Source organism: Mixophyes fleayi, chromosome 5 (genome assembly GCF_038048845.1).
Source record: "Mixophyes fleayi isolate aMixFle1 chromosome 5, aMixFle1.hap1, whole genome shotgun sequence".
Taxonomy (NCBI): Eukaryota; Metazoa; Chordata; class Amphibia; order Anura; family Limnodynastidae; genus Mixophyes; species Mixophyes fleayi.
The window spans coordinates 114,039,739-114,066,015 of NC_134406.1; the positions used below are offsets into that span (position 1 = coordinate 114,039,739).

General features: G+C 41.3%; 1 protein-coding gene across 7 annotated transcripts in view; it reads right to left on the reverse strand.

Moving 5' to 3' along the window:
* Nucleotides 1-26,277, reverse strand: part of CTNND2 (catenin delta 2) — a 632,047-nt gene that overhangs the window by 564,299 nt on the left and 41,471 nt on the right. For all 7 annotated transcript variants that reach the window (XM_075212716.1, XM_075212719.1, XM_075212718.1 and 4 more), the window contains exon 2: nucleotides 3,060-3,198. In XM_075212716.1, coding sequence (XP_075068817.1) covers nucleotides 3,060-3,188 — 129 coding nt within the window. In that variant the 5' untranslated portion in view covers nucleotides 3,189-3,198. The remainder of the gene's footprint in view (nucleotides 1-3,059; nucleotides 3,199-26,277) is intronic.

The following is a 26,277-nucleotide window of genomic DNA, read 5'->3' on the forward strand; positions in this document are numbered from 1 at the left end:
CCGGAGAAATGATCCTTGGTTCCAATTTCCCAGGAAACCAGGGTGGCCAGGTCCCTTGACCCCTCCTCAAGGGGGGGTACTGCTGCAAGCAGCCGCCCACTATCACCTGCGTTCCATGAGTCATGACAACAGCCAGGATGTAACTTCCGGCATCACTGTCTCGGCAAGTGTGGGCAGTCAGGCGCGTGCACAATAAGCGTAATTAATTAAACAGCCTGCTGTGGCTGATTAGGTCCCACTGGCTGCATGCTCTTTGATTTGGCAATCCTTGTATTTAAGGCAGGGAGCTTAGCCTCCCATGCTGTTATAGCGTCTGTGTGCTGCATAATTGCTGACCAGCTCTGTCCTGTTTTATCCTCCGGATTCACTGCATTTGATCTGATTCCTGTTGTGATCTTTGGTTTTATTTTGACCCTGCTTGAATGCTGATTGCCCTTGACCTCTGCCTGTTTGCTGGATTTCCCTTGTTTGCTATCTGCCCTGACCTCTGGCCTATTTCCTGGTTATCCTTCTCACTACTGACTCACAACCTTTGGCCTGTTCCCAGTATCTGCCTTCGTTATTCCAGCTTCCTCCACCCTGGGCAATGATTATACTGATAAGCCTTTAAGTCCTTTAGCCCTGGGGCATCCAAGTACCTCCGAATAATATCAGTTCTACGGGAAAGGTGGCTGCTAAAGGTGAAGACTACTATTAGCCCGGTTCTAAAGGCTTATCTAATAGCTGTAGCTCTAATAAGAGCGCTAACAGAAGAGGAACCTCCCCATTGTACCTAGATTAAACATAAATAAAAAAATAATAAACACACAGAATTTTAAAATAAAAACTCGTTCACAACATTATTAAATATTAATTACACTCTTCTTTCTCAATCAGATGTAGTTCAAATCGAAAAAGCTCCCAATAGACTCCCCTTCACTGCCAACCAATCACAACTGGTTGCCATGCTTTAAACAGTTTGCAGCAGTCGTTCATAATAATACAATGGTTTATTTAAATTTTGTTTTATTTTCCAAGGGTTTTTGCTTTACCAATTTGGACTACAGATCAAGGGAAAAAAATATTTTATTCATTTTTAATATCTATGGACACTATGTATGATTACACTAGCACAGTCTGTATATTGAATCAAAATGAAAAATGAGGGCATGATTAATTAAGGAGCATAACTGGCGTTTTTTTGTCTACAATGTACACAATTACTCTGTGCATGCCCAGAACAGTTCTATACGCCACAGATGCAACAGTGTTCAATTCACCTTCGAGTGCACAGGACACTTACAACATCCTATGGTTTCAGGGAGGGAATGGTTGGGGGAAGGGGTGTATGCCTGTTGTCAATGTACCGTAAAGGTGTGCAAAGCTCGAGCGCACACAGCATTCAAACTCTGGGCATATCTCAAGTGCTTGTTTTTCAGCCATATCTCTTGCTCCCGCTACAGGTCAGGTCTAAGTGCCGATTACAAAACTGATTACGGCTGATTATATATGCTAGGACATGTGTTTGCAATCAGGAGCAACTGTGTAAAAATGTGTTTTATGTAAAGTAGACATTTATTACATCCTAATGTTTTTCATGGGAAAAAAAACGACTTTTTTACTTTATGTTTTGTCACTACTGACTAAGTTATTAACAGGTGACATTAATTGAATATTTTTTCTTTTTTTTCTGTGCGTTTTGTGAGTTTATATTTCTCACATATGAATGTATCCTACAGTGTCCAGAGCAGACCTACACCCGAATTCAACACCACACGTATCTTCACTTGTTGAATACGGCTGTGCATATACCCATTTTACATTTTTTAAAAAAAATCATGTTAGTTTTGCATGCCTTAATGAATCAGGCCTTGAGAATTCAGCTTGCAATATACATTCTTTAATAACAATTTTTAAATACTAAATAGCATTGAGAGTTTGTGTAAGTTTAGTTAAATTAAAGTTGTTGTTGTTTTAAATGTTTTGTCAAGTTGTTTATACATAGTATGTACTAAGGAAGTACAAAAATGAAAGAATTTGGACAAGTTATAACACTAGAGTATATTACCAACTCTGAAGAGAAATAACCCCAAAAATATTTGTAATTAACCTGTAATCAAGGTAAATAATGACAAATCAGTGATAACAGATCATCTTACATAACAACACTTTTTATGGTAAAAAGTCATATTTTGATTTTCTTTTCATTAGTTCAAATTTCATTATTATATGCTATTTGTGTGTGATAATTACATTTGTACCACAATTACATTTGTATGTGATAGTTGTACTCACAACTATATGCTTAAGCTCACCCTAATCAATATGTAAAGCAAAATTACAAGTTGTATTACTAAAATAGGGTTCACAGTGGACCAATATAAATTGTTTGATGTCTATAAGCACATATGTATAGAATCAGTTTATAAGACTGTTATAATGGTAAATTAAGGGGTCAATTTAATTTCCAATTCAGTTATGTAGTAACCTTGTGGTTAGGTTTCGGTGGACGAATATCAAAATAACGTTAATTAAAACATTGCTCATTTTTTCTTGCACCCCTATGCACTGTTTGTTGGACAAAGTGTTCTGGCTCTGCCAGATTCAGAATGATGTTCATGCTTGTAATACAATGTTTCACCATTGTGTTGTTTTGCTGTGCTGTTTAGTAGTCTGCTGTAAAATGTGCTGCTTTGTGTTTGTTCTTCAGTTTAGTAAATGCAGCATGCATAGCACAGCTGATGGCCTCCATGTTCTGCTTGTATGAATGAGCGCATACACAGACACTACACTGTTCCTTATAATATGCACATTTTCCTAATACATTTTTAAGTGATGAGCTCCAAACTCACAATTTATACATATATTATTTACAGGGAATGCTATATTAAGCATCACTTGTGTACTATAGCTAATTATTTTACAAATCCACAATGCTTGTATTGCCATAATTGATCATGCTTACCACAGATTTAATTACAAATTGAGGCCACAAAACTTGTATTCACTGATGAATATTTTTAAATTATTGTGTTTAAACTACAGATCAATATAAGAAAAAAGCAAATGAGTCTCCTTACCTGTTCTTTAACAGAAGCAAGTATAGCTGAAGTTGTTTCTGTTTCAGAACCATCGCCATTTGATGTATTCATCACTGGGCTTAATGAACTAGTCTTCTCTGAACATGATGGTTGATCTGGAACAGGCATAGCTTCTAGCCTAATAATAGAAACATGCACATTAAACAGTATTTGATGCAAACAATGTAGAACAATTTTCACAAACATTTAGATTTGATAGTACAGCAGAACATATACTGAACTGATAATATGGAATAGATAACAAAAGGGACCATACAAAAGAGAAATACTGTCATTTTGCATTCACATAGTGTGTAGTCTACCAACAAAATGCTACTGAACAAAAGCAAGAATTAATTTCACACTACAAACTCAAATCTCTCTTACAGCTATTATAATTAGATGAGCAAGACTGGCAGATTTGTCTTAAGCTGACACTTAATAGCCATTTAGGAGGTCAACAGAGTCTACTTACAAATTTTTTAGAGGGGGCCAACCAGAATTTATATTTTGTGAAACCATGTCATGAGCAACAGCACACACTCAGAAGCAATTTTTCATTGAGCTGCTTCTTCTGAAGTCTCCTAACCTGGCCATGGCCGGATTACACATTATGCGATATAGACCCTCTGTGGGGCTAGCCGGCCACCATTGGTGACTGACCTAGGTAGCCTAGTGGGTGATCCGCTGTGCAGGGATTATTGTGGTCTTGCTTCCGTATTTAGCAGGGACAGTATGGTATAGTATTTACATATATAGGGGGCGTTACATATATATATATATATATATATATATATATATATATATATATATACATACACATAAATGTAACGCCCCCTAGTGGCGTTTTAGTAAAACCTGCACCTCTGAATACAGGAGGGGTCACCTAGAGGGCAAGCTAGAAGTTTATGAAAAGTTACATAAACTGGTTACCATGGTGATAACCCAGCCCGGCCTGTGAGACTAAGTGAGAAGAAGGAGGGGCTGGGAGACAGAGAGATAGGAAAGAGAGAGACACAGGAGAGAAGAGATGTAGCTGGGGACCTGGGAGAGTGGGGTGGAAGCTCCAGGATCCCCCAGTATTGTCTGGTAGTCTGAGCACGATGACTGTGCCAGGGCAAGGAATGTGTGCCCTGGATGAGGGGGAGAACTCCATGTCACTATAGAGAACCCAAGAAAGAGGGGGACACTTCGCATGGAAGAGACCCTGGAGTGAGGGTTGCTACAAGAGGCATGGTAGCTGTATTGTCAGAGCCTGAGGCTGGTAGTACACAGAGTGAAGTGTCAGAGCCCACAGGAGAAATCATCCCCGCAGAGGAGGGGTGAGCTGCAGTTGAGAGTTACACAGCGTGTGTCAGAGCTGCATTAAGAAGAAGCTGCCTGCCTGTAAGCATCCATGTGAGTGCCCCTGCAGAGAAAGGGTGATCTGCAGTGAGTATGGAGTGTAAGAGACATGTGACTTATGTTATATAACATCTGGATAACATTAAGAACTGTGCAGGAGGAGTAATAAGATATATTTGCAACCATATCAGTATTGCTCATTAAGAACTGTGCTGGAGAGAGTAAGGAGCTGTGTATATATTTCTTTATTGCTGCAACCATTATGATTATCGTGCTGGTGGAAGAGTGTAAATAAAGAGTTCAGTTTATCATAGAGATGGTCTGGCGCCCAAATTATTGTGACTTTTATTGCACTGCACCACAAAGTAACATTACCTGTGTCCCACTAACTACAAAGAAACACCTGCATGTGCAGGGACCCCCTGATCATTTACACCCATGCCCATCAGCTAGTCAGGGCTTGAGAAGGAGGTGCACTGTGTACCCTTTGCACCTCATACTACACACAGTGACAGGGGGTTGAATATATATGCTGTATATTGTGTGTGTATATATACCTTTGGGATGAACTGGAACGGACATTGCGAGCCAGGTTTTCGTGTCCAACATCAGTGCCTGACCTCATAAATGCTCTACAGAATGAATGGGCACAAATTCCCACAGAAACACTCCAACATCTTGTGGAAAGCCTTCCATGGAGAGTGGAAGCTGTTATCGTTGCAAAAGGGGGACCAACCCCATATTAAAGTATATGCACTTGAATACAATGTCATTACAGTTCCTGTTATGGTCAAGCTTCCGAATACTTTTGTCCATAATATATATATATATATATATATATATATATATATATATATATACAAGTTAACACGTGCATGATACTCATGCATTCTAGACAAATCAAGCTACTTAAGGTGTTAAAAAGGTTCTTGTCATGCATTTGGGCCATAGCCCAGGCCTCAACCACCAACCACTCCCCACTGTCACCCCCGGCAACCACCAACCACTCCCAACTGTCACTTCTCCTTCAAGAAATATATATATATTTTTTTAAAATCTTTATAAACACTTTTAACAATTAAATTAAATTAACAAATTAAAAATATCTTAGTATACCAAATTTCAGCCCTTTCTGATTTTTTTTTCCACACACACTAAGAATTTAGTAGGTCAGTATATAACTCCGCCCAGCAGGTGGCGCTGCAGCTTGGTTTTATTTTTTCAACACACACACAGACAGACTAACACACGCCACTAGAACATTTATATTATAGATATATATCTACTATATAAATGCCTAGTGGCGTGTGTGGAAAAAAAAACAAGCTGCAGCGCCACCTGCTGGGCAGAGTTATACACTGACCTATATATTTCTTGAAGGAGAAGTGACAGTTGGGAGTGGTTGATGGTTGCCGGGGGGTGACAGTGGGGAGTTTTTAACACCTTGAGTAGCTTGATGAAGGATGTGGCGATGAAGATGAAGGATGAGGTGATGGAGAAAACTGATGAGGTGGTGACATGTGGACAAAACCACGTTAAAAAAGGTTGCTTGCGTCGGGAAGTAACGCTCTTCCCCTGAGGAGGCCTGGGCTAGGCCCAAATGCATGACAAGAACCTTTTTAACACCTTAAGTAGCTTGATTTGACTAGAATGCATGAGTATCATGCACGGGTTAACTTGTATATATATATATATACATATCATCATCATCAACATTTATATAGCGCCAGCAGATTCCGTAGCGCTTTACAATTGGGAACAAACAGTAATAAAACAATACTGGGTAATACATATGTAGACATAAGAAGACCCTGTGCGCAAACTTACAGTCTATGGGACAATGGTTTGATACACAAGGGTAAGTGCTACATCATATTGAATATTTGTCCAGCTAGAATGCAAATATTTAGTGAGCTGTATGCTCAGTCACACAACTATGTAGGTCAGAGGGTTGTTGTCTTGTGTTAGCTGTGTAAAGGGTGGTAATAGGGTAACCTAGGGAGATTAAGAGGGTGGTAGAGGAATATTATAAGCTTGTCTGAAGAAGTGGGTTTTCAGAGAAGGCTTGAAGGTTTGAAGACTAGAAAAAAGTCTTGTGGGAGTAAATTCCATAAAGTGGGTGCAGCCCGAAAAAAGTCCTGTAACCGAAAATTGGAGGAAGTGATGAGAGTGGTAAAAGTGGAAGAGAGATGCAGATTTTGTGCAGAACAGATATTTTGAGACAAGTGAGGAGATGTATATTGGTGCAATTTTGTTGATGGCCTTGTATGTTAGAAGAATTTTATATTGGATTCGTTGAAAAACAGGCAGCCAATGTAGAGACTGACAGAGTGACTCAGCAGATCTAAAACGATTTACAAGGAAAATCAATTCAACAGCTGCATGCAAAATAGATTGTAGGGGCTCGAGTCTGATTTTAGAAAGATCAGCAAAGAGGGAATTACAATAGTCTTGTGGTACTCCAACTGATAAAGGAAGCGGAGTGGAGGTTGTTCCTGAGAAATTAACACTGAAAGACCGATTAGGATGAGAACCAGGATAGGACAGTGTCTTGAAGACCTAGAGATTGCAGCATCTGTATGAGGAGAGAGTGGTCAACAGTGTTGAATGCAGCAGAGCGATCCAGGAGAATAAGGAGAGAGTAATCACCTTTAGTTTAGCTGTAATCAGATCATTAACAACCTTGGTCAGCGTAGTCTCTATGGAATGTTGAGAGCGAAAGCCTGATTGAAGAGGATCCAATAGGTTGTTTGCAGAAAGGAAACATGTGAGGCGAGTGTAGGCAATTCGCTCAAGAAGTTTGGAGGGGCATGGGAGCTGAGAGATGTGGCAGTAATTTGAGAGTTTTGTTCAGAATTTTGCTTTTTTTTAGAATAGGAGTAATCACTGCGTGCTTGAATAGTGATTTAAAGATACCAATAGAGAGAGATAGATTACAGATTTTAGTTAGAGGTGGAATGAGCACATGAGACAGAGACCTACCAATTTCTGAGGGTATGGGATCAAGAGGACAGGAGATAGAGTAGGAAGATAAGAAAAGAGTAGAAACTTCCTCCTCATTTGTGGGATCAAATGAAGAGAAGGAATTGAGCTGATTGCTAGCCGAGATATATATATATATATATATATATATATATATATATATATATATATATATATATATATATATACACATATATACATATATATATATATATATATATATATATATATATATATATATATATATATATATATATATATATATATATACTGTGAAGTGGAAATGGAATGGAGTTTGATAGATGTACAAGCAGCCAAACCAGTTTAGGTATGTCATACCACTGTATACTGGTCCATCCCTTCAAACTGGCTATATGTTTGTCTAGAAGTCATTTTTGCAGGAATGAAGGCAGGCAGGGTCCCGAATCAGTACCTTGCCTAGGTAAACTTTCATGTGGTGGTTTCTCTTAATAGACAATGATTATTATTAGCTGTGCATGTGAAATTTCAATGTTATACTGTTAATGGTTTCCTATGGTTATTTACATTTCTAGAGTTAAAATGAATGTAGTAAGGTGTAAAAAAATAAATAAATATTTGTTTCTAAAGGTAAAATAAAAATGTGTGCAAATGACACCAAGAGAAGCTAGAGAAAGGTTTAAGGGATTTTTGTTCCCTTTCACCCTCAATTTACTTTTTTTACTTTTTTTTTTTAAGCATGTTTGTTAGAGGAGTTGGTTGTGAACAGGGCTGTCAGCAAGCCGGGTCGGTACACAAACGCAGAGGAATCAGAGACATTAAACAGGCAGAACTGGTACATATGAATCAGATCAGGAACAGAATGGCACAAGGATCCATGAGGATAGGAGCCAGAATGCATACAAGTTGCTTTGACACTCACGGAGTGTCAGAGTGAGGTTTAAATACCAGTTCAAAATCTCCACCCTGAGCTAGTGATCATATGACCGATCGCAGATAGCAGACAGCGCTGGATCGAGGACAGGTAAGTTTATAACAGTAACCCCTGCCATAACGGTGTAATCCGAACACCCTAAAAGGTTTTTTTGGGAAAACTCTTAATGAAATTGTTTGAGAAGACAGGGAGTGTGAAGATCAGAGGCTCTTACCCAGGAACGTACCTTAGGCCCGTAACCTATCCAATTTACAAGGAATTGTAAAGAACCTCTGGATACATGAGAGTCTAGAATCTGTTTAACTTCATATTCCAGTTGAACCTGATCAACAATAGGAGGTTGGGATTCTGGAGGAAGTGGAGGACTTATTAGTGACCACCGGTTTCAGCAAGGATATGTGAAAAACATTGGGTATACTCAGGGAGCGGGGAAGTCTCAACCTCAAGGTCACCAGATTGATAACCTCCGAAATTACAAAAGGCCCAATGAAGCTTGAAGCAAATTTTTTACTGGGAACATTCAAACGGATGTTTTGGGTACATAACCATAACCTGTCTCCAATAAACAAATTTGGAGTCGGTCTTCTCCTTTTATCGTATGATTCTTTAGAGCGAATGGCAGATCTCTCCAAGTTAATTCTGACTTGTTCCCAGATGTGTGAAAAGTTGCGAAACAAAGAATCCACTGCAGGAACTTCAGAAGAAGATAACTGGGAGAAGGTGGGTAATCTGAGGTGACAGCCATAAAGAACAAAGAAGGGTGAGATGGAAATGGCCTCATGGTAATGATCATTGTGGGCGAACTCAGCCCATGGAAGAAAATCAACCTAGTTATCTTAATTAGCCGATACATACAACCTTAAAAATGTCTCTAATTCTTGATTTGTTCTCTCAGTTAACCCATTGGACTGGTGGTATGCGGAAGAAAAATCAAGTTTAATTCCAGACTTGTTACAAAAAGCTCTCCAAAACTTGGATATGAACTGGGATTCTCAATCGGAAACAATGTGTAATGGGCAGCCATGGAGGTGAAAAATCTCCTTAATGAAAATATCAGCCAGTGAGGAGGAAGACGGAAGGTTCTTGAGAGGAATTAAATGAGCTGCTCTAGAGAAGCAATCAGTGACGACCCAAGTAACTGTACAAGATTTGGAAGAAGGAAGGTCAGTGATAAAATCCATAGAAATTTGAGACCAAGGAATCTCAGGCACTGGTAGCGGAATTAAATGTCCATAGTGTTTTTTCCAAGAAGTTTTATGTTGTGCACACTCAGGACAGGCCGAAACAATTTTTTTAACATCATCGAATAAGGAAGGCCACCAATAATTCAGAGATAACAACTTCCAGATTTTACGAATGCCAGCATGGCCGGAAAAGAGAGAACGATGGGCCCAGTGAAGAAGCCTGGTACAGAGATGACACAAAATGAAGGTCTTGCCTGGAGGGCATCCTCTATTCATAATGTGTGTAACTGCTATGATATGGCTAGGGTCCAGAATGGGTCTATTCTCCTCAAGAGGTTCCGAATCAGCTGGATCAAATGAGCGAGACAGAGCATCCGCCTTGACATTCTTGGATCCAGAGCGGAAGGTGATGTTAAAGTCGAAGCGACAGAAGAATAAGGACAATCTTGCTTGTCGAGGATTTAAACAACAGGCAGAACGTAGGAACAACAGATTTTTATGATCTGTATAAATAGTTATAGGAAATTGTGCACCCTCCAAAAGATGTCTCCATTCAGAAACAGCCAATTTAATGGCCAGGAGCTCCTTATCGCCTGTTCCATAATTTCTCTCGGCTGTTAACAAGCGACGAGAGAAGGACCCACATGGATGGAGCTTATCAGAGGAATGTGATAGAACAGCTCCAGTACCAACAGATGACGCATGCAGTTCAAGGAAGTATGGGCATTGACAAACAGGCTGATGGCGAATGGGCGCTGAGGAGAAGAAAGACTTAAGAGTCTTGAAAGCCGCAATGGCCTCAGAGGACAATATCTTGGCGTTGGCTGTTTTACTAGCTAATGCCGTGATGGGTGCTACCAGAGTAGAGTATCCTTTAATAATTGGGGAATTCCAAAAAACGTTGCGTGGCTTTTAGCCCTGAGGGCTGAGGCCAAGCAAGTATGGATTTCAACTTGTTTGGGTCCATCTGGAGTCCAGTCCCATAAATGATATAGCCCAAGAAAGGTAACTGCTTCTGTTCAAATGTGCATTTCTCCAATTTACTTAATAATCAATTCTCCCTAAGACGAGACAGAACCTCCAACACATGTTTACAATGGGTTACCAGGTCTTGGGAGAAGATGAGAATATCATCCAAATAGATGATCACAAATTGATAAAGAAGATCTCGGAAGAGCTCATTAATAAAGTCTTGGAATACAGCAGAGGCATTACATAGCCAAAATGGCATGACCAGGTACTCAAAATGGCCATCTCGAGTGTTAAAGGCCTTCTTCCACTCGTCCCCCTCCCTTGTTCGTATGAGATTATACGCTCCTCTGAGGTCAAGCTTGGAGAAGATGGTAGCTCCATTAATGCTGTCAAATAATTCAGAGATCAGGGGTAGATTAGACTCCGGAATTGTACTGCATACTGACCAGCAGTGAGAGTTCCTTGATGTAGGTTTAATAGACCAGTGGCTGCGGAGGACACGAGACCAGGCTCGTGAATAACCTTATGGAAACTTTCAATAAAGATTACAAAATTATATAGCAGCGGGTCATCACATTCTCACAAGGGAGATGCCCAGGCAAGAGCATGGCCTAAAGGAGGTAGATTATATATTCCACCTTAGTTCTGTCTGAGGAAAGACAAGTGCAAGTTCAAACTGTATGGCACACTAGTTAAGGACCCAGCGGCACTTCTTAGGATTCTCCTTTATTTTTTCTCTGGAGAAGGTAAACGCAACCCTCCGGTGCTCGTAGAACTGGTGGAGGCAATGGCAGCAGTGGTGGTTTCTGTTCCAATAGGAGCAACTGACCGTACAACTGAAGTTTGTCTAGGTGGAAGACCACACCCTTAATATCCTGCAATAGCTGGGCCTGATTAGTGTCCTGCGGGTCCACACACTGGGCCAAATGCAAAAGAAGGTCCCGAAGGCTCATCCTATGTACTCGTGGCAAGAGTATACTGTCACGTTAATGACTCTATAGGTGCCACTGACTGATATTGATGCATTTAAACAGAGAGGCGCGGAAACTAACGCACCTCAGGTATTCACCAGGGACCCCCGCAAAGAGGTATGGACATGGTTGCGTGAGGTACGCAGGTCGCGGTTCTCCAAGTTAGTTACCAGTGCAGTGGATAGAGAACAGGAATGATCGTGCAGTCCGGGTTGGATACCAAACGATAGTGCGGTACACAAGGAGGGTCCAGAGGTGTGGTCAGAGACAAGCCAGGGGTCAGAATCCAGATGAGTAAGTAGAACCAAATTGCAGGACAAGAGAATAGTCAGGAACAAGCTAGGAGTCAGAACTAATACAACAATAGCAGGAAGAGGGAACTGGATATATAGAAGAGAGAATTGTCCCGTTGCCTGGCAACGGGACACGAGTCCGCTGCGCATGCACACGCAGCATCAGCTGAAACGTTGAAGTGCACCCTGTTGCTAGGTAACGGGACGTCAAGGAGGGCAGGCGTCCGTCCAGGAACCTATGGACAGTGCAGGGACGGCGCCTGACACCACAGCTGAGTAGCAAGAACATTGATACAATGGAAGTAGACACAGTTTCACATACAGAGGTGGATATTCTAACAGAACTCTCAAAACTGAAAGTGCACAATTTAATGGGGCCAGGTGGGATATATCCAACAATACTAAAAGAGCAGAAAGAGGTGCTGGTGTAACATCATTAGCAAAATTATTCAACAACTCAATATTGGACTGAAGAAAAGGAGCAAATGTGGAAATAAAAAAAGAGACTGACAACCAATCAGCCTAACATCTGTAGTGGGGGAATTAATGGAAACACTTGAAACTTACAAGCACTGTGGCTTTCTAGAGAGAGAGATCATGGCAAATAAAGCTCACTGACTTTTGGCTTTGCGACTAACACTCTTCATTGTTGTTGAAATAGGACATGCACACTTTAACAAACCAATCATTTCAGCGACAGGGCCTACCAAACAACTGTGGCTGAAATGATTGGTTTGTTTGGGCCCCCACACCAAAAAAGCTATTCATCTCTCCCTGTACAAACTCAACTGGCTCTACTGAGGCAAGATATCGTCCTCATCCTCAGATTCCTCGCCCCCTTCAGTGTGTACTTCCTCATCCTCACACATTATCAATTCGTCCCCGCTGGACTCCACAACCACAGGTCCCTCTGTAGTATCTGGAGGCCAGTGCTGTACTTGATTGAGTAATTGATAATTCATTTTTATGAACATCATTTTTTCAACGTTCTGAGGAAGCAACCTCCTTCGCCGCTCACTGACCAGGTTACCCGCTGCACTAAAAACTCTTTCCGAGTACACACTGGAGGGGGGACAACTCAGGTAAAATAGAGCCAGTTTGTACAGGGGCTTCCAAACTGCCTTTTTTTCCTGCCAGTAACAATAAGGACTGTCTGACATGTGTATTTGGATGGTGTCAGCAAAATAATTCTCCACCATTTTTTCTATTGTGACAGCATCCAATGCAGCGACAGTAGACATGTCTGCAATGGTTGGCAGGTCCTTCAGTCCGGACCAGATGTTCTCAGCATCCCTGCCAGCGGGTCTTTTATAAAAACTGGGCTTTTTCCTGGCAGCCACAGGTGTGAAAGAAAATGAAGGTGGAGCTGTTGGCATGTCACGGTCCTCTTCAGAGGACAATCTCCTGACCAGCAGGTCTTTGCACCGCTGTAGACTTGTGTCTGCCGGAAACAGAGACACAACATACGCTTTAAACCGAGGATCGAGAACGGTGGCCAGAATGTATTCCTCTGACTTTAAAAGAGTGACCACCCTAGGATCCTGGCAAAGCGTACGAAGGGCTTCATCCACAAGAGCTACATGCTTGGTGGAATCGCAATGGTGTACCAGAGCCTCCCTCACTTTCTCCAGCTGCTTCTGCAATAGCCTGATCAGGGGAATCACCTGACCCAAGCTGGCAGTGTCGGAACTGACTTCTCGTGTGGCAAGTTCAAATGGCTGCAGAAGCTTGCACAACACGGAAATCAGTCTCCAGTGCGCTTGACTCAGGCGCATCCCCACTCCTTTGCCTATGTTGTAGGTGGCTGTGTAGGTTTGAATGGCCTTTTGCTGCTCCTCCATCCTCTGCAGCATATAGAGGGTGGAGTTCCAGCGCGTTACAACATCTTGTTTGAGGTGATGGCAGGGCAGGTTCAGACTTTTTTAATGGTGCTCCAGTCTGTGGCAGGCACTGGCAGAATGCCAAAAGTGTCCAGCAATTTTGCGCACCACCGCAAGCATCTCCTGCACACCCCTGTCACTCTTGAGATAATGCTGCACCACCAAATTAACAGTGTGTGCAAAACATGGGACGTGCTGGAAATTGCCCATATTTAATGCCCGCACAATGTTACTGGCATTGTCTGACACCACAAATCCCCATGAGAGTCTAAGTGGGGTAAGCCACTGTAAGATAATTTCCCTCAGTTTCTCTAATATGTTGTCAGCGTTGTGCCTCTTATTAAAGCCTGTAATACACAATGTTGCCTGCCTTTGCACGAGCAGCCGTTGTGTAGATGCTGCTACTGATGCAGCTGCTACTGTTGCTGCGGAAGGCGATGCATCTACCCAGTGGGCTGTCACAGTCATATAGTCCTTCGTTTACCCTGAACCACTTGTCCACATGTCCGTGGTTAAGTGGACAGTGGGTACAACCGCATTTTTAAGAGCACTGAGGACACTTGCTCGTACTTCTCTGTACATCTTTGGTATCGCCTGCCTAGTGAAGTGGAATCTCGACGGGATTTAGTACCGGGGACACAATACCTCCATCAACCCTCTAAATCCCACTCCACTGATGGCGGACACCGGGCGCACGTCTAACACCAACATAGCAGTTACAGCCTCAGTTATACGCTTTGCAATAGGGCGACTACTATCGTATTTTGTGGTCATGGCAAACGACTGTTGGACGGTCAATTGTTTTGTGAAAGACATAGCAGTCTTACGACTACCCCTCTTGGAAGATGACCGACTAACAGCAGCAACAGCAGCAGTAGCAGTAGTAGGCGTACCGCTGCAGGATTCCTCAGATGAATCCCTTATTGAAGAGGACTCAGTTTGGCTGGTGACTTTGGCTGCAGGACTGAATCTGATGGAGATCGTGGAGGAAGTTGATGAGGAGGGTGTTGCTGGTATGTATCCAACAGGACCAAGGGATTTAGGTGTCCCTGTACTGATGACGGTCCTAGCCCCAGTTCTGAACTAACCACTGAACTATGAAGGTTATTCAGGTGACGTATAAGGGAGGATGTCCCTAGGTGGGCAAGATCCTTACCCCTGCTTATTTGAGCTTTACATAAGCTACATATGGCCATACATTGGTTGGCCGGATGTGGATAAAAATAACTCCAGACCGAAGAGGTGCATTTTTTGGTCTTCTGACCAGGCATGACAATGGGCTTTTTAATCCCATCGACATCAGCTGTTTCTCCCCCTGGTGCCTCATTTACAATAACCACATCAGCATCCTCATCATCAAGTTCCTCCACAGCGCCAGCTACATCAATAGCCTCCTCCCGAGTCACCTCTTCCCGTACAGTGATGGGAAGGTCAGGCTTGACAACCACCAACACCCTTGGACTCGCCTTGGGGATTTGTGATAATTTCTCTTTAGAAGGCAGAGTTGTTTGCTGTTTTTTTGCTGACAGCATAACTCTCTTCAATTTTTTGTGGGGGGGGGAGGAGGAGGAGGGCTAAGATCCTTGGGTGAAGCTGAACCACTAGTCATGAACACGGGCCAGGGCCTAAGCCGTTCCTTGCCACTCCGTGTCGTAAATGGCATATTGGCAACTTTACGTTTCTACTCAGATGATTTTAAGTTTCTCTTTTTGCTACTTTTACTGAACTTGGGCTTTTTGGATTTTACATGCCCTGTACTAGGAGATTGGGCATCGGGCTTGCCAGACGACGTTGATGGCATTTCATCGTCTATGTCATGACTAGTGGCAGCAGCTTCAGTATTAGGAGGAAGTGGGTCTTGATCTTTCCCTACTTTATCCTCCAAATTTTTGTTCTGCATTATATGTAGCACAAGAGAGTGTACCCCTAAGCCACACACACTCGGCAAAGCCTTTAAAAATTATATGCGGCACAGGAGAGTACCACTGGACTGGAGTTATACAGCAGTACCACTGGACTTATACTGCAGAATCAGTGAAATTTGTAATATTGCAGTAACAACAATGGACTTATACTGCTGAATCAGTGAACTTTGTAATATTGCAGTACCACTGGACTTATACTGCAGAATCAGTGAAATTTGTAATATGGCAGTAACAATGGACTTATACTGCAGAATGTGTGAACTTTGTAATATTGCAGTACCACTGGACTTATACTGCAGAATGAGTGAACTTTGTAATATAGCAGTACCAATGGACTTATACTGCAAAATCAGTGAACTTTGTAATATAGCAGTACCACTAGACTTATACTGCTGAATCAGTGAACTTTGTAATATAGCAGTACCAATGGACTTATACTGCAAAATCAGTGAACTTTGTAATATAGCAGTACCACTAGACTTATACTGCTGAATCAGTGAACTTTGTAATATAGCAGTACCAATGGACTTATACTGCAGGATTGTTTTGGGATATATATTTTTTTATTTTATTTTTTATAATTACTTTTTTTGTAAATTTTTTTATAACTATTTTTGAAATTTTTTATAATTTGGGAATAATGGGGAAATAACAATGCCCTTAGAAGGACAGGACACAGCACCACTGGACTGAACAGGACACAGCACAGGACCCAGCAGCACCACTGAACTCAGAAGGACAGAGCACAGGACACAGCACCACTGGACTGAACAGGACACAGCACAGGACCCAGCAGCACCACTGAACTCAGAAGGACAGAGCACAGGACACAGCACCACTGGATTGAGCAGAACACAGAGCACAGCACAGCACAGAACTGAACAGCACGAGATATAGCAGGACAGAGGACCACCTAACACACACTCCCTCTACCCTGATCAATGCCCGAGTGAAGATGGTGGCGACTAGCGGGGAATTTATAGGATCCGAGTATCGCGAGATCCGACAGCAGGATTATGACTCAGTGCCTCGATTTCAGTTTTGCAATTGGCGGGAATACCCGGATCTGTCTCGGATCCAGCTCGGACCCGCAACGTTCGGGTGGGCTCAGATTTCAGAAATCCGAGTGCGCTCATCTCTTATATATACATATATATATTGCCAGCAATATGACAACAGCAGTTGTAAGACCATGTCGTTTTTGTCCTCACTCTCTTTACCACATCTTTCAAATGTTGACTGTACTGTTCTGAACGCTGACATCACACATGAAGAAACAATATCGGCAATCAAGTCATTATACTCATGTAATTCTGTCCTGGGCCCTGACGGTCTCACCCCCCATTATTACAAAATATGAACATGCTCACCAACCCCATGAGCTATTTTTTTAAATAAAATTTTGATTGGAACTTCGTTTGGAGCAGTGACGTTATTATACCAAGATCGGATAGAGATTCCACCTCCTGCTCAAACTATAGACCAATATCATTACTAAATGTAGACTTAAAAATTTACACAAAAATCTTAGCAAACAGACTAAACTCACTCATTCCCTACCTGATCCACCCAGATCAGGTTGGATTTATCCCAGGTCACCAAGCCTTAGACCAGTGGATCCCAAACTTTTCAGTTCAAGGCACCCTTAGGGTCTCCATAATTTTTTCAAGGCAACCCTAAGCCAAAATAATTACCAAGTAGTCCCCCGCCTTGCTTACCACTGGTCCTGGCCGAGGCACCCCTGTGAGATCGCTGAGGCACCCCAGGGAGCCTAGGCGCACAGTTTGGGAACCACTGCCTTAGACAATACGAGACGGACCATCAACCTTGTGCACTCTTTTCATGCACATAAACAACCATCATGATTATGGCACTTGACACTGACAAAGCGTTTGATCACATTTCATTAAAGTTCTATGTCTGGGCTCCAGAGATCAATGGACTTCACTGATAAATTCTTAATTGGTCTATTAGCTTTATACAAATCTCCTAGAGCAACAGTATCAGGCCAACAGAGTCACTTCCTCTCCTTTTCTAATTATGGTACACAGCTGCCCCCTTTCACTCTTAATCTTTGCATTACTGATTGAACCCTTATCCGCAAAAGTCCAGTCCAACAAAGCCATCCTGGAGAAGGTTGGGAAATCAGAACATAAAATCTCCTTATAAGCAGACGACATACTCCTGTCTCTATCAGGCTTATCTACTTCCTTGCCCCCACTACTTGCAGACATTGACACCTATGGCCTCATTTCAGGGTACAAAATTAACCCTCAAAAGTCATAAACACTTGACTTTTACCTCACAGACGCCATTAGAACAAATCTCACTCAATAATTTCCCTTCAAATGGCACCAAAAGAAACTTAAATATTTACGTATTCACATTACCAAACAATACAACCAACTCTTCCAAGCTAGCTGTCCTAAATTACTCTCCCAGATCAAATCTGATATGGAAAGATAGGACCACCATATCATCTCTTGGATAGGATACATTAACTCAGTTAAAATTAACATTTTACCTAGATTTCTTTACCTTTTTCAAACTTGGCCAATTCGTATCCCCCCCCCCCCTATATATTTAAATTTCTACAATATACATCGGAATTCATATGGAACAAAAAATGCCCCAGAGTTAAACTCCTTGTCCTACAAAAGTCAACATGGAACGGAGACCTTGGAGTTCCCAATTTTAAACATTATTTAGAAGCACAACTTCCCCAATGTATATTATGGAACACTTCTGGTTTAGCTACAATCTGGACCTAGATTGAGGCAGAAAACTTCGGTCTCTTCTTTCCTGTGGCTCCCCCAGCTTAACAGTCCGCAATCTACTTCTCATCACCCAGTTCTGGTTCAGATGCTGTCCCTCTGGGATCGAACAAACACGAAATATGAATTGGCTCCAAAGGCCAGTCCAATCATTCCACTCTTTAATAATACAAATTTTCCATCTGGCTGTATTTCAGCATCATTTGAATTTTGGAAGAAGGCTGGTATTCAATGTCTTAATGATATCACTAAAGACCTACCCTTCCCTTCATTTGATGACCTAAAAACTAAATTTACTATCCCCAATAAATTATTTATTTCAATACCTTCAATTACGGAATGTCACGGTTCTGTAGGTTTGGATCCTGGACTAAAACTAAGAAAATAAATATTTTTGTTTAATTTGGCATCATGCCTACTAACCCCTACCAGGGAAAACAAAAATGCCATGGTCATAGTGAAAACCAACTTCTTTGCTGGTAAACGCAGAGCTAAGGTTTATATTGAAGGGGAAAAGGGGCTGAAATTATTTTATCCCTTCTTAATATAACCCTATTTGCCTTGAAAACCATTGAGGCTCTTTTTGGCAAGTCTTGGTCTATAAGTGTTTAACATAGTTCAGCAAAAATAAAAAGGCAGAACAGTGGCACACAGACCAGACCAACACCAAAATTCAGCTGATTAGTTATCTGTGTGGAGTTTGTATATTCTCCCTGTGTTTGCGTGGGTTTCCTCCGTGTGCTCCAGTTTCCTCCTATACTCCAAAAACATACTGGTAGGTTAATTGGCTGCTATTAAATTGCCCTTAGTGTATCTCGGTCTGTATGTGTGTATGTTAGGGGATTTAGATTGTAAGCTCCAATGGGGTAGGGACTGATGTGAATGAGTTCTCTGTACAGCGCTGTATAAATATATAGATGATGATGATATATAGCACCACTAATTCTGCAGCACTGTACAGAGAACGCACTCACATCAGTCCCTGCCCCAATAGAGCTTACAGTCTAAATTCCCTAACACACACACACACACACACACACACAGACAGACAGACTAGGGTAAATTAGTTAGCAGCCAATTAACCTACCGGTATGTTTTTGGAGTATAGGAGGAAACCGGAGCACACGGAGGAAACCCACGCAAACAAGGAGAGAACATACAAACTCCACACAGATAAGGCCATGGTCAAGAATCGAACTCATGACCTCAGTGCTCTAAGGCAGAAGTGCTAAAATTTCCATTATCTCCTCATCAGCAAGAGTTATGTTTGAAGTTCCCTTATTCTTAAGGCTGGGTACACACTACAGTGTTTTCAGCCAATTATTGGGCCAATCACCCGATAAACGACCATTCAGCCCGATATAATATTAGTGTGTACTCTTTGACTCGGCACACAGTACAGTGTTTTCAGCGTCTCAAGGGGCCAATCATTATCTATTATTATCTATTAATCTCGTCCAGCTATGGAACGACATCCTTCCAATTTTGCAATGAGTATGCACTCATAATTAGGATCTCCATAGAGCTTACAGAGTCATGATCTTTTCAGCCAATGATTATCACAATTGAAGAGCACAGATCTGAGGCTAAATCTTTAAACACATGAATAGTGTGTACACATCAAGCAGCATGCTGATCGGGACTTTTTTTTTATAGATAACAAATACATTGGTCAGAAAATTCTGTAGTGTGTACCCAGCCTAACAGTGGAAGCTCATATAGATGGGGACCTATATTCCAACTAATTCACTATCTCTTACCTGCTATTTTCCATACTGCACAGTGCTACACAATATGTGCTATGTATGATAGTAATAATAATAATAATAATAATATTAATAATAAGGGTATTGCCTGTAATCCAGTAGGATGATTATCCTAAGTTTTGGGGAGGGGGGGGGCTGGGGGTGGCCGCAGCCATCAGTATAGCTAAGCTTTAACTGAGCCTTCCATTAAAACTCTTAGGTAGTAATAATTTGTGAAAACTATATAAAATGTGCACATACACAACTTTAGATTTGGACAGAACCTTATCTGTATTTTTAAGAATGTTTTTCAAATTTATTTTTCTTTTCCTCAAATGAAAGGTATTGAAAATACATAACAGCATAATGTCAAACCTGATTTATCACATTAAAACCCATAGAAGCTATTGTTGTCCTTGCACCTTAATAATGGGGGATCCCCAGGCTTCATTCCTATCCTTTTTGTGATAAAATACGATGTCAGCTCTTATCAATGACATTGCAATTTAACTGAGCATGATGACAAAACAGAGATGACAGAACTGTCTAGTTGTATTATGTGCTTACTTATAGCTTACATAGCACACTGCCTAATCAACTTTAATCTTAAATTATTACACTTTGTAAAAGGTAGAAAAGTAATTTAATTTAAATTAAAGCACGCAGTCAAGCACAATAATGTCACAATGGGCCATTTATAAATTTTAAAAAACATGAGTATCAACACCAATTATTTATGTGTGCAACTGCTTCTACTTGTCCTATATCAAATTTGAATTGTACACACCCATTTTCTGGTTCTCAAAAATGCCTCCGTAAAATAATTCTACACTTAGCTTTGAGGTGTCACTTACCTGTCCTGGCACCTCAGATAATCTTTTCCTTCTTAAAGGAATCATAGGTGCAGCAATGGCACCAAAGAGGGACAAGGAAGGATGGTCGCTAGGTGACCCGATGCAATGACATGAAGAAAGGGGGGCAGAAAACGAAGTCTGTACTATTTTGTTATACCTGAGTAGTGCAGGTAGCCACTCAGGGAAAGGAGGAGGCGAGACAGGAGGCAGGAGAAGGCGAGGGTAGTTAAACATGTTCTGCCTAGCAGAACATGCCCTAATTTTCTAGATGGAACTGGAAAAATGTGGTAAATTTTATTAGCCTTGCACGCCGCTTGTCTGTCAAATACAAGTTTGAAAGTGTTTAATAAAGCTGTGACCAAAATAATTTTGTCTCAGAGTCTTTCTTTATTAGCTCACTGTGAGGGATGCTGGTTGTTCAGCCTATATCCCTTAATCATATTCAAAGTTTACCCAGTCACAATCACAGCGCATACCCATAACATAATGGGGCCTCTATTTAAACACTCCCTAGAATTTGAGTACCAGGTTCTGAACTTGTCTACATTTCAACAATAGTTCCATAGTATGACTATCCTTACTGTGAATGAGCTTTCTGTGCTGATTGTGAAAATGTCTTTCTTCCCTTTATTTCATTTGCAGTGGATATCCATTTGTCACCTGCAAAGTCCAAGCTATGAAAAGTTAATTTGATATATCTTTGCATTAACATTTTATATTTATACAGGGTGCAATTTAGTCATCTCCAAGATGTATTACAGTATGTTAATAAACAACATTGTCCTAGTTCTATTCAAAATGTTACCCATCCATTCCATCAATTAGTAAAGTTGCCCACTTTTAAACTCAATCTCTGTTATTTCCTCCTTGCAGGTGGCTGGCCATAACTGTACCCCATATTTATGTATAAGTGACTTATACAACAGTTGACTTGTGCTTAAATCCCATGCATTTAATCCCCATTTTTGGGCATCCCAGCATTGTATTGGTCTTAGCAGCTGCTGCCTGATAGTGAGTGCTGTTATTTTCCAAATAATTTTCCATGACACATTGCCATGATTATATAACATTTAAAATGTAATTAGCAGAAGTGGCAAACTTCAAAACCTAAATATTTGCATTATGAGATATGCATATCTTTGAAGCTAATTTTACTGCAGTAACATTTTCTCAGGCAGGATCTGAGGTGATGGAGTAAGTTTTTCACCTCATAGATCGGACAAATCACATATATTAAAATAAACTTTCTCCCCAGTCTACTTTACATGTACCAGACCCTACAAATCAAGGTTTCAGAAGACAACTCACACAAGCTTCAGTGACTGATAACTGGGTTTCTGTAGATAATTAGGAAGCTGAGAGGCAAACTGAGCACCTGTTCCTTCACATAAAAGACGGTGGTCTAGGTATCTCGAATCTAAAAAAACTACTACTTCATCCATTGAAATTCATTGCAGGTATAAAGATTTGGGTACACCTAGAAACCGCAGAGTAGAAAATGGTCAGGTTGTCTACAATTCTGTGGTTCCCCAAGCATCTTAGGCCAACCTCCTTAAAAGTTAATCCTACTATGGGACTTGTTCACCAAGCAATATTCAGTACTATCAGCTCCCGATACTATATGTCCACTCTTCCTTCCAGGCCTAGCTCCAGAAGTCTTTGCCTGGGTGCAAAGTAATATCTAATTTCTTAATGAAGTAGGTTTCCTGGGGAGCCTACCTAAATTTATAGACCTCAAATCAAGGTTACAGCTACCCCATGAAGTTTTCTATCAATATATTCAGATCTGTCACTTTTACCACAAAGATGTAGCAAAGATCCATAAGCTTAACCTCTACTTTTCGGTTCCTATGCTTACTTAACTCCACATCAAACACACTAATGGAAACTTTATGGGGCCAATTCAATTGCGCCGAGGATAACGTAGCGTTAACAGTATTACCGTTAATACAGTAATTTTAGCCTGGATTTCATCTCGCAGCTCAGGGAGCCGCGAGTAAAAATCCACCGTTGAAATTACCGTATTAAGGGTAATTATGCGCAGTTTTACCGTATTAACGGTAACACTGTTAACGCTACGTTATCCTCGGCACAATTGAATTGGCCCCTATATATATTAGCTGGGATGAGAACAGAAGATGGGGAGGTTCTGGACATGCAGTCCTGAGAATAGTCAAAACCTGACTGTCAGGATCTGCCTCCGCCTGCACTGCAGCATCACCCCTGGATGCTGCTTTGCCTCTGCAGCTCCTGTCTGCTGTACTATATTGGACTCTGCTATTATTGTATTAACCTTGCAGCATATCTGGCTCACAAGGTGCTGCTTTTGTATTTTTGCCTTTTTTCCTCACTGGCATTTAACCTTCTGCTTTTGTTAATTGCTGCACCTGTGTCTCTGCCTATTCATGTCTGTTTCCCCCTGTTTACCTTACTGGTCATTTTTGTTACTGTTCTTGTTTCCCTTGGACTTACTGCAAGCCGCTAGCTGTCATCCCTGTTTCTGACTATTCATCTCAATCAGCTAGTTCACCAGTACCTGCTGTATCTTTGCTACTTACCTGTTTCCAGCTACACCCTGATATCCATTGTTCATACTCAGCTATACCTGGCGTCATGAATCGGGTCTCACTCCTGTTTACGCCACTCCGCGGTATCCCGATATCCTGTGCATCTCCCTGTCAGAATGCATAATTCTAAGTCCTGGGACAAAGCCTGAATTCTGTCTGCTGTACTGGAGGCTGCCATCTTGGGTGAGACATTTGCTAAACATCCTGCTGAGTCTGAACACCTGATCTCATCCACCAATTAGCTTCCTCTGCAGACTATCAGAGTCTCATTCTACACTCTCCTAATTGCCAGTGCAACACTTTCCTAGTTCCAGCCTACCACAATTGCTGTTTGTTTGCCGTTATATAGACTAAAACCATTTATCCTCTGAGTGAGTTGAGTTCATACTGTTTGCTGTGATACAAACTTTGACCATTAACCCTTTGTGCGAATTGAGGTTCACCCTGCTTGCTGTGATACAAACTTTAACCATTAATCTTTTTTGTGAATCCAGCTTCATTCTGCCTGCTGAAATAAAGGCTTTGGCTATTTATTCCTTGTGTGGATTTAGCTTCATTCTATCTGTTCATGTACAGATTCCAGATGTTACCTTTTGTGTGGACCCTCCTCTCATCAATCTATTCTTGTCTCTCCTACTGGCTATCTGGAGTAGTAGGTTGTTGTTCTGAGTCATCCTCTTTCTAGAGCCATTTCTATGTCTCGGGGTACCAACTTCCAGTTCCAGGCCTAGCTCAGCTGTCCAGGGCCAGTTACAAGCTTATTCTGTTCAGGAGGTTGCCACCCCTGTATACTCACTACCTGAGTTCTGAGTCTTCCCAGTCCAAGTTGTAGTACTATATTCCTCTGAGTTCTTGGGGGTGCTGAGTCTCTGGTCGTGGGTTCAGGTCCTCCCTGTTCCCATGTCCAGGTTTCAGTCCATCAGGTCTAGATTCCAGTTGTTTTTTCCAATACGGAGTCCAGTTCAGCATTCCTCCTCCTAACATCCGGTATACAGGAATAGTGTAACCCCCCATGAGCAAGACATTCATCCATCCTTCCAGTTTCCGCTACACTTCTGCCACAGCTAGGCCCAAGGGTCCCAGAAACCATATTGCCATGACACCTGGTCTGTAACTTTCCTGCATAATTTTGGATTACGTTTGTCCAATAAAACTGTTATGTTGTTTCATCATACTCCGCGCTCCATAGCTGTCATTACTATTACAGCTATTAGCACAGAAATGTGACACTGATGAAATCCCCCATATGTGTCATGATTATAGATAAATGCTTTCTAGCTCTATTTCAGATGATGTATCTCCACTTGAGAATTTACACAGTCTCTGGCCAACCGTAAACTATGCTGGATGAATTGCATGCAAGTGGGATATTTCCGGCTTGTGTGTTAGAGTTACCCCAAATTAGCTCCTTTTTTTTTTTTCTCCATTGCTGCTAGTTCTAAATGAGGCCTGTGATGAAATGAGAAGTTGCTTTTATTTTTACTTAGCCTGTATCTCATTTCTCACAAAATATACACTAAGGAATTGGTATATTTATGGTACTTCTGATGTTCCCCAGGGAGCTGGTAAAGGGACAATATTCTGTTAATTGAGGGATAAGTTTAGCCTGTTCTGCAGAGTATGCTTTTTCAGAAGACCATTGATATCTTACATAGCTTTCCTTCCTATGCAGTCATACAGTAAAAATTCTGCATACAGAGTGTGGGTCACCATCAGTATCTCCTACAGACAAAACATACAGTAAATTATACAAGGGGTTAGCATTTCCCCACTGCACTGTGTTGGAGTCTCCTTGCAGACAGAGGGTGAGTGGGTGACCAAAGTAATAGATCAAGGGGGGGCTGTAGATGTAGCTTATCTAGATTTTAGTAAGGCTTTTGATACTGTCCCACATCGCAGACTGTTAAATAAACTTCAATGCTTGGTATTGAATTCTAAGATGGTTGAATAGATAAGATCTTGGTTGCAGGATAGAAAACAGAAAGTTATAGTAAATGGAGTGCATTCACAGGAGGGAAAGGTTACCAGTGGAGTAACCCAAGGATCTGTACTTGGACCAGTGCTTTTTAATATCTTTATTGGAGACATTACAAATGGTATTGAAGGGAAAGTATGCCTTATTGCAGATGACACAAAGATATGCAACAGGTTAGACAAACTAGGAGGGGTAAAACAAATGATTGATGATTTAGGTAGACTAGAGGAATGGTCAAGAGAGTGGCAACTACAGTTTAATGCCAAAAAATGCAAAATCATGCACGTGGGTCTCAAAAACCCGAAGGGTAAATATAGTATTAATGGCATAATAATGGAAACTACTGAAGAGGAAAGGGATCTAGGAGTCACTATTTAAGGTGACTTAAAGGCAGGTAAGCAATGTAACAAAGCAATGAGGACGGCAAGTCAGATGCTTGGCTGCATAGGGAGAGGAATCAGTAGCAGAAAGACATAAGTAATAATGCCACTGTATAGGTCATTGGTACGGCCTCAACTAGAATACTGTGTTCAATTCTGGAGGCTATATATCGAGAAGGATATAAATACATTAGAGACTGTACAAAGAAGGGCAACTAAAATGGTTCATGACCTACAGCACAAAACTTACCCTCGAAAGACTCAAAGATCTTAATATGTATAGTTTGGAGAGAGAAGTGAAACGGGGGGCATGATAGAAACTTTCAAATATATCAAGGGTTTGAACAAGGTACAAGAGGGAAGCATTCTTCAAAGGAAGAGAAGTACTAGAACACGAGGACATGTACTGAAACTGGAGGGAAGTAGGTTCAGAGGAAATTTGAGGAAAAACTACGTCAT